Consider the following 18,713-nt stretch of genomic DNA (forward strand, 5'->3'; position numbering starts at 1 on the left):
CTTTATGAACCCAAGTTTGGCTACTGAAGCAGGGGAAGAGGGGTCTGACCTTGGGGCAGATTATTCCCCCTCAGTGGGATGGCTCTGCTTACAGCTTGACTCCAGCTAATAGGCGGCATTCAGTGTCAGCCCAGCAGCTGCCATGCAGGAGGTCTGTCCCTCCGGGCAGCTGCTGCTCATCTGCCGGCAGCTGGCAGCGGAAGTGACATCTGTTTTCGGTCCCAGCTGTGAGCGGTGCGGAGGTGCCAAAACCCAAATGCCTCAGTTCTTGATCCAGGAGCGAGGAAGGGCTTCTGATGCCAGACCACGGCCTGGCTTGCAAGGGAAGGGGGGGGGGGGGATCGTCTCCTTCGACGATGGTGGGCAGGGAGGAATGGAAAAAGAGTGACAAATACGGAGAGAAAGAATAAGCAACAGAAGTAGGGGAAAGGATGGGAAAAGAGCACAGGAGAAAACAGGAATGGCTGAAATGAAAATGAAATATGAAATTGGAAATGTCCAGTCTGAGGCACAAAAACAAAAGGAAGGAGGCAGAGTAACGAAAGAGATGCAGAAGTAACAACAAACAACTAACCAAGGGAGACAATTATCTAAAATGGCTGCTGAATAGAAACATGCCATGCTGAGCTGCCATCTGAAGTGCTACTGAACCTGGAAAGCGTTCCTGCCTGCAGCCCCTAGCCTATCGTGCCGTTCTAGGGGTCTCCATCAAGGGTTTGCCATCTGGTGGAGCTCTGGTATATTCCCTCTTGCCTCCTTGCTTCTCTATGCTATTTAAATTCACAAACCCTTTTTTCTTCTCCAAGTCTCTTACTCTCTCATGTATCTTTGTAACTGTGTTATAATTCAGCATTGTGGCATTTTCACTGAATTATAATTTTAGTTTCTGAGACAGGAATAGGTGCAGGATGAAGGACAAGATCCATTTCAATCTGAAGACTGAAAGCATATTAAAATTAACCTTGGAATAAATATATCAAGAAATGCCACTTTGCTCCCCAGGTTGGTGTATGCAAGACAAGTGACTTTATCACAAAATGTATTTTCACAGTTGGGACTGTTTCCTCAGCACAGGTACTGAAATTGTGGTTCTTAGATCTCTAAACTGATTGAGTGTTCCTGGAAGAAATAATGCAAGAAAATGTATATTTAACAAGTGCTTTACAGACCTGTCAATCAAAATCAACCTACACTGGGAAAAAATGCAGTGTCAGTGACTGCTTCTTTTCCTTGGTGCTTGCCAGAAGCACAAGATAAACTGAATTCTGGTTAACAACTGAGCTGGGGAATGGGCTGAGGGAGACAGATGTCATTAAAAATTACCCATCTGAAGTTGAAAGTGCAGGCATTGGGGCACAAAAATTTGAATCCACTTTCACACTTTGCCTTTGGTATCTCATTGCAGGCACCCAGAGGAGGGCATTGGTCATTGAACTGTGTGCCTTTACAAATTATTCAAAATCAGGTGCAAAAGATTGGATTGATTGAGTTGGGCAGGAATAATCTTCTCCCAGACTCTGGCCTACAGGAACACTGTTAACATGAGCCTATTCCTAAACCCCCAAACCTTCCCCAACAGAAATAAAGGGATTGTCTGCACATTGGTAGATGCTTGGTAAGATGAACTAGAATTTTTCAGATCAAAGTTATGGATGAAGAGGAAGGAGATACAAAATAAAAAAGCTTTTGCATGTCTCAGAGTGAATGTCCTCTTCTTCAGAAATAAAAGCCAAACAAAAAGCAGTGAGAAGTGGCAAGTGTCTGAGGCAGGGAAAACAGAGCAACCAAAGTATGACCCTTCTCTGGTGGAGAGACAGGAAAAGTTGCTGTATCCTCAGAAATTGCCAAGCACTAATTGGAAACTGTACATGTCTTTGGAAGTCTCTCTTTGGATGGCACCTAGAACAGCACTGTGGAGATGATGAGACTTTGGTGTCACATAGAAACACAGATTTGATTACACCAAAAGCTCCACGGCAACCAGAAAATCTTTGCTCTGCAGCCTACATTAATTATCAAGGTGAGCTCAACTAAAGTTGACTCTCCTATGCCACTGATTACAATAGGTAACATCTCACTTCCCCTCTCTTTGCTTTTTGGTATAGTTTTGGGGTGTTGGGGTTTATTGTTTATAATGCCACTACCTTCTATCCTTTTCATTTCTTTCTTCTTTAGAGGACCATCAAGCCATTTTTTTTTTCCAGCTAGGTCATCCGAAAAGCTGAAGAAAAAAAGACTAACCAGAAAATCTTCTACCTAACTGACTGAAGACAAAGTAATACAGATTCCAGATTTTGCATGAAGTGGGTTAGTTTCAGTATACAATTCTGATTCATTCAATTTTGCAGTTATGGAAAGTATTTCTAGGGCCACATTCTGCATTCTCTTTTCTGAGGAACAGTATACCCAAGGAACACTAATTAGAATGCTTGAGGAGTAAGGTACGCAAGGCTGGCAGAGTCTGAGCTTTTATTTACTTTCTGTTATCTCTGTCCAAATGTTCAAAGCAATATGGGTGGTGACTGATTCACTAGTTAAATTCAAAACAGCATGTGTGTACAAAAGGCTGCCAAGTTTCTCATGTATACTGCTATTTGTGAGAAGCTATGCACAGACAAAAAACAATCAGCCAGTTTCTTAATTTCATTTTATATCTTTATTCCCATTGTAAGTACTAACAATCACCCAAAAAACCATTTTAATTTGGTTTGGATACACAATAGCAGTAATCACAGTCCAGTTTCTTTCTTTCTTTTTTTTAACTGCAGTTTTAGTATTTTGTGATCTGTTTTAGTAGTTCTGTTGTTGGTGTATTTGCTTCCAGCAAAATGGATTTTTCAGTGTTTGTCGAGTATTTTAAAAGATTGCTAAAGATTAAAAAGCCATAATGCAATGATTAACAGTACATTAATAAAGCTTATTATCTTCCATTTAGGATTAGTACTAAGTATATTGGATGACCCAAAACTTATTTTCTGTTGTGCATTGTCTGTTCTCTTTTCAAAATAAATCCATAAACAACTATAATTTTTCTTTTTATTACAGCAGTTCATTGCAGTATCATTTTTAATAGGATTGAAATTCTCTTAGGAGAATGAGTTAAGTAAAACAACCCTAAAAAATAAAAGCTCTGTTTAAGCAAATGATGTCATGCACAAACTAATTTTAATGCAGTATCACAATGTATAAATTAGAGTGGATAGAAAACATGAAGGATTTTCGAAATTCACCTTCTTATTATTTGGGGAAAACACACCACAGATTGCATTTTAGTCTTCAAGCAAACAAGAAAAACAAAATAAAGTCAAAGAGACATCTTTCATCATGTCTTTTAAAAGCCTATGGGACAAATTCCTTCATCAAATTTATTAATGTAAAAGCACATTCAGAAAACTTATTTGTGAGAGCTGTCCTGTTAAATTATGAATAGCAGTAATAAATTCTTTAGTTCTTCATTTATTTGCGTAGTCTGCATATGAACAGACATGAATATATGTATTAATAAAATATGCCTATTGTGTAGCCATACACAGAGCTAATATGAATGCTGATGTTGTACAATATCAGAAAAGGACAAATTATTAATCAAAGTAGAGAGAAGAAAGAGGCAAAGAAGAAAGCAGATGATGCACAAGAAATTTGTTAGTTATCTTTGCATGACTTGTGTGTGGAAGAAAATGTCTGCTTTGGATATAGAACTGCCAGCTAACAACTCTTTATTTTATTCTGCAATGAAGGAAGTTTGGGACCAAGACCAGCTTCTAAAAGCAATTTAAACCAGAGATATAAATAGTCATCTGAAGGGAAGGAGGAAGGGGACCGAGCATAGAGGTTGTTATCCTAAGTTTTGTGTGAGCACCAGAGGGTGGAACATAGTGGGAGTAAGGGGAGGAATGCTGTTTTTAGAGGGAAACTTGCTGAACTGACAGTGACAGGCTGAATCAGGGATTCGCTGGACACTTCTGGTGGGGATACTTCTCCAAGACCTTATTCCAGCCATAGCAGGTATGTAAGTCATTAACCTAGCCCCTTCACAAATTGCAGGAGAGATGGAATTCCTGGGTCTGATGCATAGGGAAAGGCATAGGTTTTCAGGGACTCTGCTTGTATTGCTCTTAGTGATACTCCACATACTAATCATTCACCATTTCATCTTCCTGTCCCAACTGTCCACACCTCACTATCAATGTCGTGTATCTTCGAATTCATAATGCTTGGTCTCCTTACTACTACTTACTACATACATCTGCTAACCAACAAGAGATGAGAATTGTATTCTGATACATGAATTAACAGACTCTTCCTATTTCAGTGGAGCTACAGGAGCTCTGAATGATGGCACAGGGGCACTGGAAGAAGTGTAGCACCAAGAAGGCTACAGCCAGAGTATACTGCATCTGGAAAACTGGGGGGGTAGCACCTTGTCGTATCCATGCATATCTTTTCTTTGATTTGAAGTTACCTTCATTCCACAGAGAACAGGTACCTGACCTTTCCAACTCTTCCTGCAATATACATTTCTCTTGATGCCAGGAAAGCTACACTCTGTAATGAACTCTATATTCACTAATAAGTATTACAGCAGCAATTTTTAAATAATTTCACATAAAGTAGATGAGCTGTGCTTTAGGATTAATTTATCAGAAATAAAATTTAATTCATGCAGTCCCAGAGTACAACACACACACGGTTAAATTCTGCATGAATGCTTTGGTGTCCTCTGTGCACCTTTTTAAATGATGAGTACCTTAAAAAATATTTCAGTATCATTCCTCATAGTATATACCCAGTGTATCTCAGAATTATTTGTATTTCCTTTTACATTTTATACATAACATTATACTTGTATTTTAAATATCAAAAATATGCTGTTAAAGGATCTTAATAACAAATGGCATAAATCCAGAGTTTTCAAGAAAGAATAAAATGGCTTAAGACCTTTGGTGAACAGATGATGAAAAACTAACATTTCCAAAAGCCATGATTTATGGTCTTAGGCTACCAACAGCTGGCCAATCAGCTCCGGGTTTCTGTCCTTTATTAATGCCATGATAAGAGCAGCAGCAGAATTTACTGTCTCCTGAAGCAGCAAAGGGTCCTGGAACAAAAAGAAAAAAAAAAAAGAGGGAGTAGGGAAAACAATACATTTACAAAAGTGGAAAAAGCAAATATTTAAAATCAATTTTCAAGTATGCCAAATTACCATATGATTGTTGAAGAAACAAAGCTCTTTATTAGAAGAAGAACTTCTAAAACTTTTATTTTAAGGAACCATAATTTCATAGTAATTTTCTCCAATCTCCTTGATGCAAAACTGCTAGAATGGTATGCACTCGAAGACCACCAAAAAACTTGATTCTGTCACTGGCTTCCTAAATGAATTTTAAAATCTAAAAGGCAGCAGAAATTCTGGGGTTGAAAACGGAAAAAAATACAGGATTTAATCGAGTAGCATAGTTAAAGACCTGCAACTTTAAGCACCTACTGAATCCTATCTGTAGTCTACCAACTACTTAAACTCACAAAGGCATTTAAGCACTGGGATTTCAATGGTTTAGGCTGATTTTTGTATCGAATAACTTCAAAAAGTAGTCTGGTTTTGATAGGCAAGTATAGAAACCAACACAGGAAACAGCAGTAAAATGAGACATTGATTCTGTGCTTCTAATTGAGCACTTCAGCTCACATTTGAAAGAGCCTTTTGTCTAATTACCAAGTTTTTTTAATTGTATGGACTACAAAAGGCTGGCCTCTTGCTACCAGTAAGATTTCCATTTGTGCACTGGGAAAATAGCAATAGGTGTAGTCAGGCATGGAGACATCCCAGGAGTGAGAAATAGGAAAGAACAATTTCTGGGATGCAATGGAGAAAAAGAAAGGTCTACAAAACTCTAGAGTGGGGAGAATCTACAAAGAGAAATCGAGAGCTGTTCTCCATAGCCATGATGGATAAAACAATAGGTTTTATCCATCCATTTATTCCATGATGGAAGCAATAGGTAAGGACTAGTATACTATGGAACAGATTATTGGACAGATCAAGGAAACTCATCATGAGGGTCCCATAACATGAGATTCACATCCATATAAAATGGGATATAGATAGAGCTTCCTGCCTGGGGTAGGAGGATGGAGCAGTTTGATTCCACATCTTTTTACTCCTTTTTTTAAGATGCTACATGAAGAAAGAATTTGTAGAGAACACTTAAGAAACTTGGACTAATGGACAAAGAAGAAACTGTTTCCACAACTTATACAAAAATACAATATCAAAACTTACTTTTTGATAAATAAGGCAACTGCTGAAGGGACCTACCTATTCAGCTAGCACAGAGGGGAGCTGGAGACTAAGAAGCTGCAGTTGAAGGAAAAACTGAAAGGGAAAAGGTGTCCCTGGAACATTCTCAATATGGAAACAGGTCCAGAGGAGAGCCACAAAAAATTATGAGGGCTGGAGCACCTCTCCTATGAAGAAGGGCTGAAAGGGTTGGGTTTGTTCTGCTTGAAGAAGGGAATGCCCTGGGGTGACCTTACTGCAGCCTTTCAGCACTTAAAGAGGACCTACAAGAAAGATGGGGTCAGACCTTTTAGTAAGGTCAGTAGTGACAGGACAAGGGGTACGGTTTAAACTAAAATAGAGTCAATTCAGACTAGATATAGAAAAGAAAGTTTTTATGATGGGCAGGTAAAACAAAAGAGCAGGTTTTTCAGAGAGGTCGTGGATGCCACATTCCTTGAAACATTCAAGGTCAGGTTGGACAGGGCACTGAGCAACCTGATCTGGTTGAAGATGTCCCTGCTTACTGCAGGGTTGTTGGAGTAGGCAACTAATCTTTAAAGGACCCTTCCAAACCAAACTATTGTATGATTCTATGATAATGCTCTTATTAGCTTTGCCACTTATGTAAATGAAATTAAACATGCCAGAGAGGTAATTGGATCAAATTACAAATAGCTAGTTTATAACGGATTTTTTTATCATCCCTGAAAAAATTATTTTTGTATTTGACTAGAATTTTGTCCTAAATATCATCAACTAAGTAAATCACAATTTGTAACCTTGGAAAAGATTACAATCCTCACAAATTCATGTTATATACTCCAATATGCAGTAAAATTATTTATTAGAGTTCTAAAAAAATGTGGTAGAATAAAAATTTACACAACATGTGTCTTGCTGTTCACTGAGTGATACCTTCTATCAGTTAAGCAAGGAGTGTGGAAGTCTACTGAGGTCCTGCTCCTTCAGGACCTTTTGTCATGGACCAAGGGTGCAAACTCAGAATCCACTGCTCTGGTTCAGCAGGGTGTTCACTCCCTCATTTCCCATGGGTATAAACTGCTGGATAAAGTACAAGGAGAGCGGAAGTCATTCACACACCCACTCAGATGGCAAACACTGCAGTTGCTTTCAAAATCAAGCAACACATTTCTGGCTATTCAGAAATGCCAAATCTCCTTGTGCCCTTCGTCACTTTTTGTTCAGTTTATCTCAAGAAGCACTTCACAATTACAGATACTCTCTTCCAAATGGGCTTCCAGCCATATCCGAAGTTGGCTGGAGCTGTACAGTATTTTTTTTTCAATTTCACAAAAAGAAATAAAATACACCTGGCCAGGAATGCTCTTAATGTTTCTCCCAATAAATCTTTCCACATCCTCTGTTGGTTACTGTCGGTACACATTCCTTTGCAGTAATAAATTATTCAAGTTTTTGAACATAAAAGGAAGTAAGAGAAAGAAATTTAACTTTCACAGGAGAGATTGAAAGTGACACCATAAGATTTCTTTAGACTGAAAAAAGCCTTTTCTAAAGCTAAACCTAAGGCTTTAGTGCTAATTTCCATGTTCTATAGGAAAGACATGCAAAGAATTATGAGTAATATTTGTAAGGCAGGCAATGTGGCAGAGTAATTTGTACAGAAACCTGCACACAGAAGTGGTCTAAAACCCATTGAAACTGACTGCTGAACTGAAATTGGTTCAAAACCAGAAACATAGTAAGCAGCACAAATTAGAACTGCAAGATTTACAGTTACTTCACTTCTAATAATCCAATTATTAATATTACCATTATAACTCTTCAGGAAACCTACTGGCACCTGTGTAGGACTGGTCACTGTAAGTCTGTTTTTTGGAAATAACCAGAAGTGTTTTTCTTTAAGGCAATACACATAATCTCATTTAGGATAACAAATGCAATAGAAAATATATTCTTATTCTAAGTACAATTACAGTTGATGGTTTAACTACCTCATGAAGTATACACTGAGGATTTCAATAAGGCAATCTTTTAAAGTATTTATCATAGGGGTTACTAATTTTAGATTTATGCTGATCCTCCTTCCCAGTAACATTATCCCATTCTGATCTCAGGGTCACCCATTCACTGAAGGGTGTCCCGCACCTGGGCCCAGGAGACAGCCTCTGAGCACAGGAGAAATCAGTGCCTCAGAGGTCAAGTATGTGCTGACTTTAACTTGCTTTACCCTCACAGGCACACTCTTACTGGAAGGAGGTAGTAAATAACACGATGAACTGCACTCCTCCAGGAATTTCAATTTGTATCTTTCTGAGAATCAAAACTCACTCTTGTGATACAAATCATTATTGTAGTATCTGATGGTCATTGCCTGTGCATAATTTAAAACTCCTGTTGATAATTTCTAGTCACTATCACAACCCCCTCCCCCCAAAAAAATAACAAACCAGAAAAAGAAATTTTAGCAAATGAAAGGTAACACATTGTTCACAGCATAGGCATAACACTAACTGATGTGACCACTACATTATATCTTAGGTATTCTTTCTCTCTTCCAAATCCTGCTAGGACTTTATTTCATTTTAGGCCATTAGTCTGACTGTAAGCAGATATTTTCAATGTAATTTGAACATCAGCAGTTTTTCTAAAGAATATTAAAAAGAAATAAAATGACAGAATTCAACAATAACCCAGGAAAGGAAAAAAATCTTGTGAATCTTTATTAATTTAAAGTCAAACAAACAAGTGAACACTTCAAGTCCCCTTCGCTATACCCTTAAAACACCCATGGTTTTGACACTGCAATGTTATTTCTGGCACCAATGCTGATTACAGCTGATAGTGCCTACAGGGAAGCTTCAATAAGGATGCCAGGGCAAACTTCATCTACCACACCTAACTCCATTGCACATACAGGCTTCCAAACTTCTTTTATATTCAATGGCATAGCACTAAATCTTTCAAAAATCTCATTATTAGTTGCAGGAAGTCAAATAATCAAGCAGAACCATGTCTTCACATGTTTAATTGCCTGATGTGTTTGCCTATATTGTAACCGCACTAAAACCCCGGATGTCAGAACAGGAGGATCAATACAAATCCTCCTGCAGCCCACAGGAGCTCTCGCACGTTGCTGCTCAGTGCTGCAAATTCCAAGCACAGAACATCCTTCGGCATGACAGTCAGTGGGTGCACAGCCCTGCACACACTGGATGGATCAAACAGGAATAGTTCTTTTCCTCATTAAAAAAATCCTTTAAAAAGACTGTGACCTTTAAAGAAGACTTGGAGGCAGTAATGACTTTAATGGATTAATAACTGGAAGTTCCACATGATCAACTGGTGTGCCACAAACTCCCCCCAAACCATTGTGATATTCACTGTCTATTAATTTCATCCAGTTGATTTAAATGATTCTCCTGTAAAAAGAAAAACCAATCCCCCCAAACATTTCTTGGCCATTAATAAATAGAATTTTTTATTGTTTGAACAGATTATTAACTACATTTATAAGCTAAAACCAAAACTTTTACCACTTTATATTTATGTACTTTGGAAAAGAAAGTACTCGGAAACACTGCCAACGCTATAAGCCATAAATCCACATAACAGCACTTTGATTCCAAAATAAAATATCCACTTTGTCTGTTATTAAATAGTAAAAATACTCCAACATAACCATATTGTGTGATGCCTGTAACTCATACTCAGAATTTATTTGATGTAGAGTTGTGACTGTAGGGGTTCTCTGGTCTGCAGACTTAGACTGGGAATGGCTACAGGGACAGAGTTAAAGTTGTATTTGGAATATGCAATCTGATATTTTACAAATGTGCATTTATTTAAGAAACTGTGAGGATATCTGAATATTTACTGACATTTCCCTTACAATTCATTTCCTTGCTTCAATCTGTTTAGGATTTATTTTTTTCCCCAACTGGAACTTCACATAAATGCATTTCAATTTACATATGTACTAGTTCAGTTTAAGAGTAGCTTGAAAAACACACCTACCCTTTTTAGGTCAAAAAAAGAAAGCCTCTGCACGTGTTACCTCTGTCTTGTAGTGCCGAAAGAATAAAACTGCTGTGTTCCCTTATTTGCACTCTGTCAAGCTGTAATATTATTTGACATTACATTTAATAAAGATTTTTAAAAGTAACAGAATTGTACAGTCCTGATTAAATGGCTGACAGAAAGCCTGAAAACAGGATTTAGAGACGCTGCTAAACTTAGGCAATATCAGTATTAACATGGTTATGTTTGTATCAGGAACAGAAAGAGGGTCGGAGCATGCGCTGGCATGCCGGCATGCTCCTGCCCTTGCTGTTCCATTGTAAGCCTGCTCCCTGGCACAGTTTTGGCTCCTGACAGCTAACATGTTTCCAGACAATGGCTGGGCATGGTTCAGGGGACAGCACAGGCTAAGGAATGCTCTCAAGGGACAGGCTGAATGTGGCCACCCTCTTTTGGGAAGCAAGAACATAGCCATATGTAGATGAGGCATGCTGTGCCTTTTAGCCCTAGGACAAGAGAACCACCCCTGGCCTGTTTTACTTACCACTATGGATACAGCCTAGTACCACTGGGAAGTGACACTTGAGCCTTTCTCTCCCTACCAGATGCATCAAGAATACATAGAACCACAATCAAAGAGTGCCCCCCACACTGAGGCACAAATCCCATGTTGCTACCACATAAGCACAGTCAATAAAAAAATAAAGATTAACTACTCTCTGGACACCTTTCCCACCAAAACAGAGGAGAGAGAGATGAACCACACTAGAAGACATTAATTGTGCTGTACTGCACATTCCTGCCACCTTATGGAAAAAGGCTGGAGCCAGCAGAAGGAATTCATGCCCACTGCTCCTTTTCACAGAGTGGATATTGGTGCACACCAGGTACACCAGGAGACGGGGAAGAAGAGAAAAGTGCTGAAACAGTCTCTGTTCTGGCAAGCATCTTGCAAAAGACTATATTGGCAGTACAAGAGGAGCTGCTGGTAATTTAAAACTCCACTGAATGCTGCAATTTATACAAAGGCTATACCAAGTCTCTCCAAAATGCACCTAACATCATATACTGAGAGTTTTAATTTGCACTCAGAGAAACTGAGTGGAGAATCTAGCCTCAAAAACCTCAATACTTGAAATTTTCTTCTTCAATTAATACTTTTAACTCAAACAGTTGTTCTGAAGATGGACTGAGGTTCTTCCACTAGCAGAAATCAATGATCTAACATGGTTTCGTGTTTAATCACACCATGAGGAATTCATCAGTAGGTTCACAAAGAAGCGTTTTTTCCCCCTCAAGGTATGTACTGGCATGCATCAACATATTAAAGCAACCTCCATTTCAGTAATAGTACAAATTAATCTGAAGTCTCCTTACTTCTTAAAATTCTTCCACATCACATTTTTTAATCCATGTGCCAAAGGATCTATTGATAAGTGTCATCTCATACATAATATCAATGCAACAATTTATCTCAATAAGAAGTTAGCTATGCAGATCATTCTAAAAGATAAGAAAAGTATTTCTCTGAATATTTTTAGGTTTCCTTTCAAGTAATACATAAGTAATTAAGGTAGCACTTGAGTTCAGATAGGTAGCTGGGCTCAAAATTACTCGAGCAGGTTCACAATTGAACCTCTGTACACATCGCTTTCCTTTCTGAACTAAGAAAATGCAATCAATTTTTCATTAGTGGATACTCCTCAAAATATAATTTTGAAATCTATATACTGAGGATGCAATGAGGATTAAAAAAAGGTGATGTGGCACTGTAAGAACCATGTTGTCACAGTGCTAATGTAGTTTAGCAGACCAATTAATTAGTGAATTCTGATAGATGTGAGTTAATTCCCTGCAGTTAAATGGTCATACATTCATGCTAATCAACCCAAACCTGGATAAATTGTGTATAAATACATGAAACTGTACTGTAACTCTCTCTCGTACTTTTGATCAGCCATGCTTCTTATAGTTTATACAAAGAAAATGGAGAGCCATCAACATTTAAAATGACTGTGTGAATACACTGAGAAGAAACAAATATTTTAAGTCTTCTGAAGACTGTGAGGATTAAGTCTCTAGTGCTTTTGCTTTTATCTTTTCATGTAAGATTCTGTCTTGGGGTGACTTTATGATGTTGTATCCCTTATCACTGCTCTACGCCCAGAAATTAATTTTGTGCCTTTCTGTGCCTTAAAAATGAGCCCGAGAGGGGGGAGAGAGAAAAAACCGAGCGAACTTTTCAAAGCAGTTGTTCAAAGATACAGATACACTCCTCTCTCTGCAGTAGCAAGAGCAGAGGAAGCACCCTTCTTGCTTTTCAGCCAGCTTTCGGCTCCTTTTCTCCGGAGGGAGACAAAGAGTTGAACTTTGTTTTCCTGGGACTTTGGTTTTTCCCTTCTTCTCTTCTGGACTGTTTCAACATCAGAACACATCGGGAGAATTTTCCACCAAGGCCCCAGAGGTGGCTCATGACCCAGCTCCGAGGAGGAGGAGAGACACTACTCCTACAGAAGGACTCTGAAATCTTCCCAGGTTTCTTTCCACAGTGAGAGGTTTTATTATTTAGCATTGTTATCCTTTTGCTGTCTGTTTGTTAAATAAATAGTTTTTTTATCTCTTTCACTTTCCTCCGAGGAAAATTATTTTTTTTCCCGAACCTGGTGGGGGAGGGATGGTTGTAACCTGCCTTCTATCAGAGGATATTTTCCTCCAAATTTGTTCAAACCGGCACAGATTCACAGATTTAAACCCAAAAGTAAATGTCACTCTTTTGTTAAAAAAAGTCCAACAAAACAGCACGAACGAACGAACAAACAAAAACTCAAATAGGATTCTGTTCTCTAGTATGATAAGAATAGACAGATTCACCCTAAATCAGCAGGTTTAAAACAGCTCTATTATCTACATGTTCTACAGCATGTAGGTGACCAGGGTTCAGTTCCCTTCTTCAGTTCTCCAAATCTTTTTTCCCCCTGTAAAAAACACTGTTAGCATGATCATGCCAAATGATCAATAAAAATTCTTGGACCAAAAAAATTCTCTGAAGAGTTTGTTATGAAGAACACTTTCAGCACATTCAATCACTGCAGCTTACACAAGGGTTTTCATTCAGCACTTACCACTATCTGATTGAACCTCTTGGCAAGAGTGAGTGTGCCAGCAGTGACATCCTAATGCCTGTCAACCATCTTGCCCTCTAAGTTGCTCCAAAAGCTACCTAATGCTTGAGCTAGCAGCCAGTTCTGCCACGTCTATGGGACTGGTACAAAAGCACTGGCAGAAATAGGCCATTTAACAGACGTGGTCACCTGCAAAACGATATTATGTGTTTGAGGTGGTCTCTTAATACAGTATGTTACCAAATAATTCTGCAGTATGAAATGTATTCATGTTAATATATGTTACTGTGCTACCTAGAGGCTCTATGAGGTATCACTCTGGTAACCTTGTAAAAAAGACCATAAGAGTTTTTAAGGGGAAGGAAAAAATTATTCTTGTCATCAATACAGGAAAACTGAAATGCTCCTGAGGCACAGGAACCTTGCTTTCTGCTCTGACAACCTGTACTCTGCGACCTGCTGAAAATCTAAGATTTGTCTGAAGTCGACTGAAGCTGTAGCAAGTCATTCCTCTGTTTTCAGAAAGTTGTGGATCAATCTGATAGCACTAATAAATTCAAGTGGAAGTGGGATTAAGCCTTCCACATAGCAGCAGCATATAGAATCACAGAATCACAGACTATCCCGAGTTGGAAGGGCCCCAAGGGGATCATTGAAGTCCCAACTCCTGGGCCTGCACAGAACAGCCCCAAAAATAACCCCATGTGCCTGAGAACATTTTCCAAACACTTGAGCTCTGCCAGGCTTGGTGCTATGACCACTTCCCTGAGGAGCCTGTTCCAAGTGCCCAACCACCCTCTGGGTGAAGAACCTTTTTCCTGATACCCAACTTAAAGCTCCCCCGACACAGCTTCAGGCCATTTCCTTGGGTCCTGTCACTGGTCACCAGAGAGAAGAGATCAGTGCCTGCCCCTGTGCTTCCCCTTGTGAAGAAGTTATGACAGCATTTCCCTCAGTGTGTTTGTGTGGTGGATTCTCTGCTGTCTGCTCCACTGTGAGAGTCTATGAATACTTTGATAGGCTGCAGCATTAAGTTTTGCAGCTAGCCAGGAATACAGAGCAGACCCACCACACACACAGACGCAGAAAAAATGGGTTAAGAGGTGCTGGCCTCCTACAAAACATAACACCCCAATCATGCAAATCATTTACAGACTGCTGCAGTTCTCCAGGCACCAAGCAAAGACAGAGCAGCTACGGATCTGTATGACTGCATTTGACACGTGGGGCTAGCTAGTAGCAGCGCAAAAGCAGTCTAGCACAGTTTAGCTGGTTTTCTCCAATTATAGACAGAGAAATGCAGCACTTTCAAACACTGTTTCACTTGATGACTGGTGTTTTAGCCCTAGCTGGCAATAAGAAGGAAGAAAAAATGAGTATGCAGAGAAGACAGAGAGAAGTGATGTGGGAGCAGATCAGAAGGGGGAATAGGAAAAAACACAGAGTTAAAAGTTTAGGTACACAACTATCTCAACCCTGAAAATATAAAAAATACACCGCTTCTAAACATCTGGTAAGATTGTATCAATGTCAGAGGCTCTGTCCGATAGGTAAACTACATCATATACTGCAGGTGAAATAAATAACTTTAAAAAATATCTTCAAAGAAGCACATAGGACATTTCTACCCAGTGAGATCTGGGGTCATCAGTGCAATTGTATTATGAAAGAAAAAAATAAATTACAAAAAAATTACAAAAACTACCCAATGGGGACAGAGAAAACAATACAGCACTTCTCCAGTAAACTTGTACCACAAGCAAAAAATACATATCAGTGGTATATTTAACACAGTAGATTTCAATATTAGAGGGGTTTTTTTCTATACCATATTACATTGACAGATGTAATTTGACATTAGATTGGTTGTGTCACTTCTCAAGAAAAAAAATGAACACAGTAGTTCACAAACATCTAAGCTGCTAATAAGTACAAGACATGAAATGCTTTAGCTATCCCAGGTTACAGAATTTTGCATACAAATGTGCTGCAGCAATTTCATATACTTTGTGACATACAATTTGTGATTGTGACTATCAGTGTTATATAAAAAGATTGGGCAACTTTAAATTAGTGACTGCAACAAAATGGTAAGGTTTTTGGAAAGAATGAGTGATGCATCTGAATCTCCTGGGGGGTGCTAAAAATAAATGCAGAGGAAATGTGAGCATTTTTTTTCCTTTTTTCAGGTCTAAAGCACATTTTTTTCCCTTCTCTATGTGCTAACTTCATATGTAATATTAAGCATAATAGACATCCAGATCTCCAAATAAGAAGAGGTATGTGTCCATTCGTTTAAATGGACACATGCCAACATTCAGTCATTAAAATCTTCATTATACAACTCCTACAGACCGTGAATAATCTGAAATACAAGCACACGGCTGCAGTAACTAATTGATTGGAAACATTCCTTTTGAATACAGATAATTTATTTGAGATGGTTCCAAGGAACAACTGTATGGCCTTCCAAAAAAGAAAATAAAAAATTCTCCTTTGGGGAAAGAAGAAAACAAAACCCAAGAGATACTGAGGGACAAAGTATGCATAGACATGTGCTGGGCTATTGTGCACATCCAGCCTTGTGGCTTCCAAAGTTTTAGGATGATAAAATCAGTTCAGTGGGGTAAAGGCCACATTCCAATCCTGATTACAGAAATACAAACCAAAGTAATGACAGTACTACAAGCCTGGTTATTTTGCAGTTGCAGAGACTGAATTTCAACTAAAAACTGTATTTTGCTACAGGAGATCTAATATGTAACTGGTTTTAAACTGTTCTCTCAAAATTTCAAAAGCAGCTTTAAAGTGATTCAAATGTCACTGTTTTGGGCAGTGAGACACAGTGAGAGGGAGTGGCTGTCCAGAAGCTCATTGTTAGTCATCTGATATCGCAGATTTCCCTAATTTGATACTCTTAATTGAATCTAGCTAGTTGCATGCAAAGTGGCTCTCAAGCTGCATCATCTCATCATTCTGTGAGGAGGGACTGATTGCTGAATAAATCATAAAAACTTCATGTGTAAGTTACACACTGAAGTTTGAAAACATCCTTGAATCACATCTGAATGTCCATCCTACGGCTTTCATCTTATCACTCAGACCCCATCTCTGTGATAATAAGGCATAGTTTATGTCCATCTCTGTCTTTTCCTGTCTACAACTGAGGCTCTACAGCCTACTGGAATGCAAAAATATAAATTCCTTGCAATTCAAGACTTTCGTGTAGGACCAAGCTAGTTTACATTTAACAAAAGAACTCAAACCAAACCAAAAAAAAAAACCAAACAAAAAACCCCAACAACAAAAAAACCCCCAACACAGACTGATGAAAAAGCATCCAGAAATGAGACAAAAGGTTACAAGGACATGAGGTGACATCTCTCCTTGGAGAGTAAGAGGAGAGGAGTCAGCAGGGGTAAAACAAGTTACAACAGAATTTAGTAATAAGATTTATTCCCTTTGTCTCTCACACCAATATTAGGTTTTAACACATCAATTTCACAGTAATTCTGATTTTTCTCAACATTCTTTTGCACAAAACACAAACTTGTTCCCAGCTCCAAAGCAGTCTTCACACAGTGAATGTAATAAGTAGAAAAGGAACTTAAACTTCTTGCAAGCCTGAATAATTCCATGAGCAAAGTACCTCTAAGCACAGGTATGCTCAAATACACTCAAAACTTCTGCAAATGGAGAAAGTGCATGTGCACTCTATTGTTTCCCTTCAGGTATTTTGCCTGCACAATGTTTACCTACTCCCTTTAAGACTGGACAGTTTATCTGAACAGCACTCTTGGACATGAACTGAATGAATGCCTACTCAGTAGGTACAAGGAAATAATAATAATAATAATTTCTGAAAATGTTGATCCAAACTCTCAATTTCTCTATTCTTTATTTCTTTGTCATCATTAGTCCATAGTCTAAAGTCAATGTATCTGTCCTTCTTAAAGTTTTCAGCTAAGCAATGGTGGGAGCATATGAATTTTGAATACTTAATCCTAGAGGAATTAAAATCTGGTGTGAGCAGAGGTTCAGAAAGCAGCAGTGAACAGTCTGCACCTAATCCAACAGGTGGGGCAGGAAAGTATAAAAACACACTAGGAAACCGTGTGGCAAAGTGCTCTGTTTTCACTGAGTAGCCAAGAGGAATGGCAAGCACCGTATCTTCCCATGGAAGTGTGGATGGGAGTAAGGCTATTTGCTCTCTACAACTCCCTGAGAGGAGGTTGTAGCCAGGTAGGGGTTGGACTCTTCTCCCAGACAACTAGGTACAGGACAAAGAGGAAATGGCCTCAAGTTGCATTAGGGGAGGTTCAGGTTGAATATTAAGAAAACTTTTTTCACTGACACAATGGTTAAGAGTTAGAACAGGCTATCCAGGGAAGTGGTAGAGTCAGCATCCCTGGAAGTGTTCAAAAAATTAGTAGACATGGCACTTTGCAATATGATTTAGTGGGCACAGTGATATTCTATCAAAGGTTGGGCTTGATCTTGGAGGTCTTTTCCAACCTTAATGCTCCTGCTGTGATGGCTGTTCTGAGTCTGACCCCTCACCTGATCATCCCTCCACTGTTAAATCAAATGGAGGAATCTCTCCTACCACTAGCTACTGATTAAACCATGGCATAGCTGGAGGGTAAATAACCAGTTTCCAAAAAATCACTTTGAGTAAAGCCCAGTGGTAGGAGGGCAGACAAGAGCACATAACTTGCCTTGTAGCAAAACCATGGCAAACAGATAAAGCAGCTAATAGCATTCCTCAGGGTTCACCAGTAAATCCTTATCCTTAAACTCAAAATGTATAATCCTTATAGCTGTAAGAGGACAGATGTGATTGCTTTTAGATACTAGTTTTCTCTTAGGCTGTGAGGGTCCAGCTACACCACAAAGATAGAGCTCACAGATGTTCTCTTACATAAAAATCAGGGTTTGCCAAGACAGGCTTCTCTCTCTTTCTGCCAACAAGTATCTGCCCAAGTAATGTAACACAATAGCCTGTCTATATACAAACAAAGGCACTCAAAATGAAAATATATCCAAGTGATAAAACTCTTGTAAAATAAAAAAAAAATTTTGCTCTTAGACTAAAGGCTATTTTAAAGCTTTAAAAAGAAACAGAAAGAAATAGAATTAAAAAAGAATAAAAAAAGGAATGAGATCTGCTTTAGCAGATGGATTAATTTTACTCTATAATTAAGATATTTTATTAAAAATAAGGCATATGAAATATTTTGTTAGCTATGAACACATCTGGTTTTTTGAGACTAGCATTCAGTGTTAAGACTATTCCTCAGGTATAACAGAAT

The 18,713-nt window shown here is 38.6% G+C and overlaps 1 protein-coding gene across 2 annotated transcripts in view; it reads right to left on the bottom strand.

The window, feature by feature from the left end:
* Window positions 1-2,681: 2,681 nt before the first annotated feature.
* CRPPA (CDP-L-ribitol pyrophosphorylase A) overlaps window positions 2,682-18,713 on the bottom strand; it is a 111,176-nt gene continuing 95,144 nt past the window's right edge. The window contains exon 10 of one of the 2 annotated variants that reach the window (XM_082278297.1): window positions 2,682-5,098. In XM_082278297.1, coding sequence (XP_082134423.1) covers window positions 4,994-5,098 — 105 coding nt within the window. In that variant the 3' untranslated portion in view covers window positions 2,682-4,993. The remainder of the gene's footprint in view (window positions 5,099-18,713) is intronic. The other variant, XM_082278298.1, reaches the window with a different exon arrangement.

The sequence above is a fragment of the Coloeus monedula genome (genome assembly GCF_965178545.1).
Source record: "Coloeus monedula genome assembly, chromosome: 1".
In the NCBI taxonomy this organism is placed as follows: domain Eukaryota; kingdom Metazoa; phylum Chordata; class Aves; order Passeriformes; family Corvidae; genus Coloeus; species Coloeus monedula.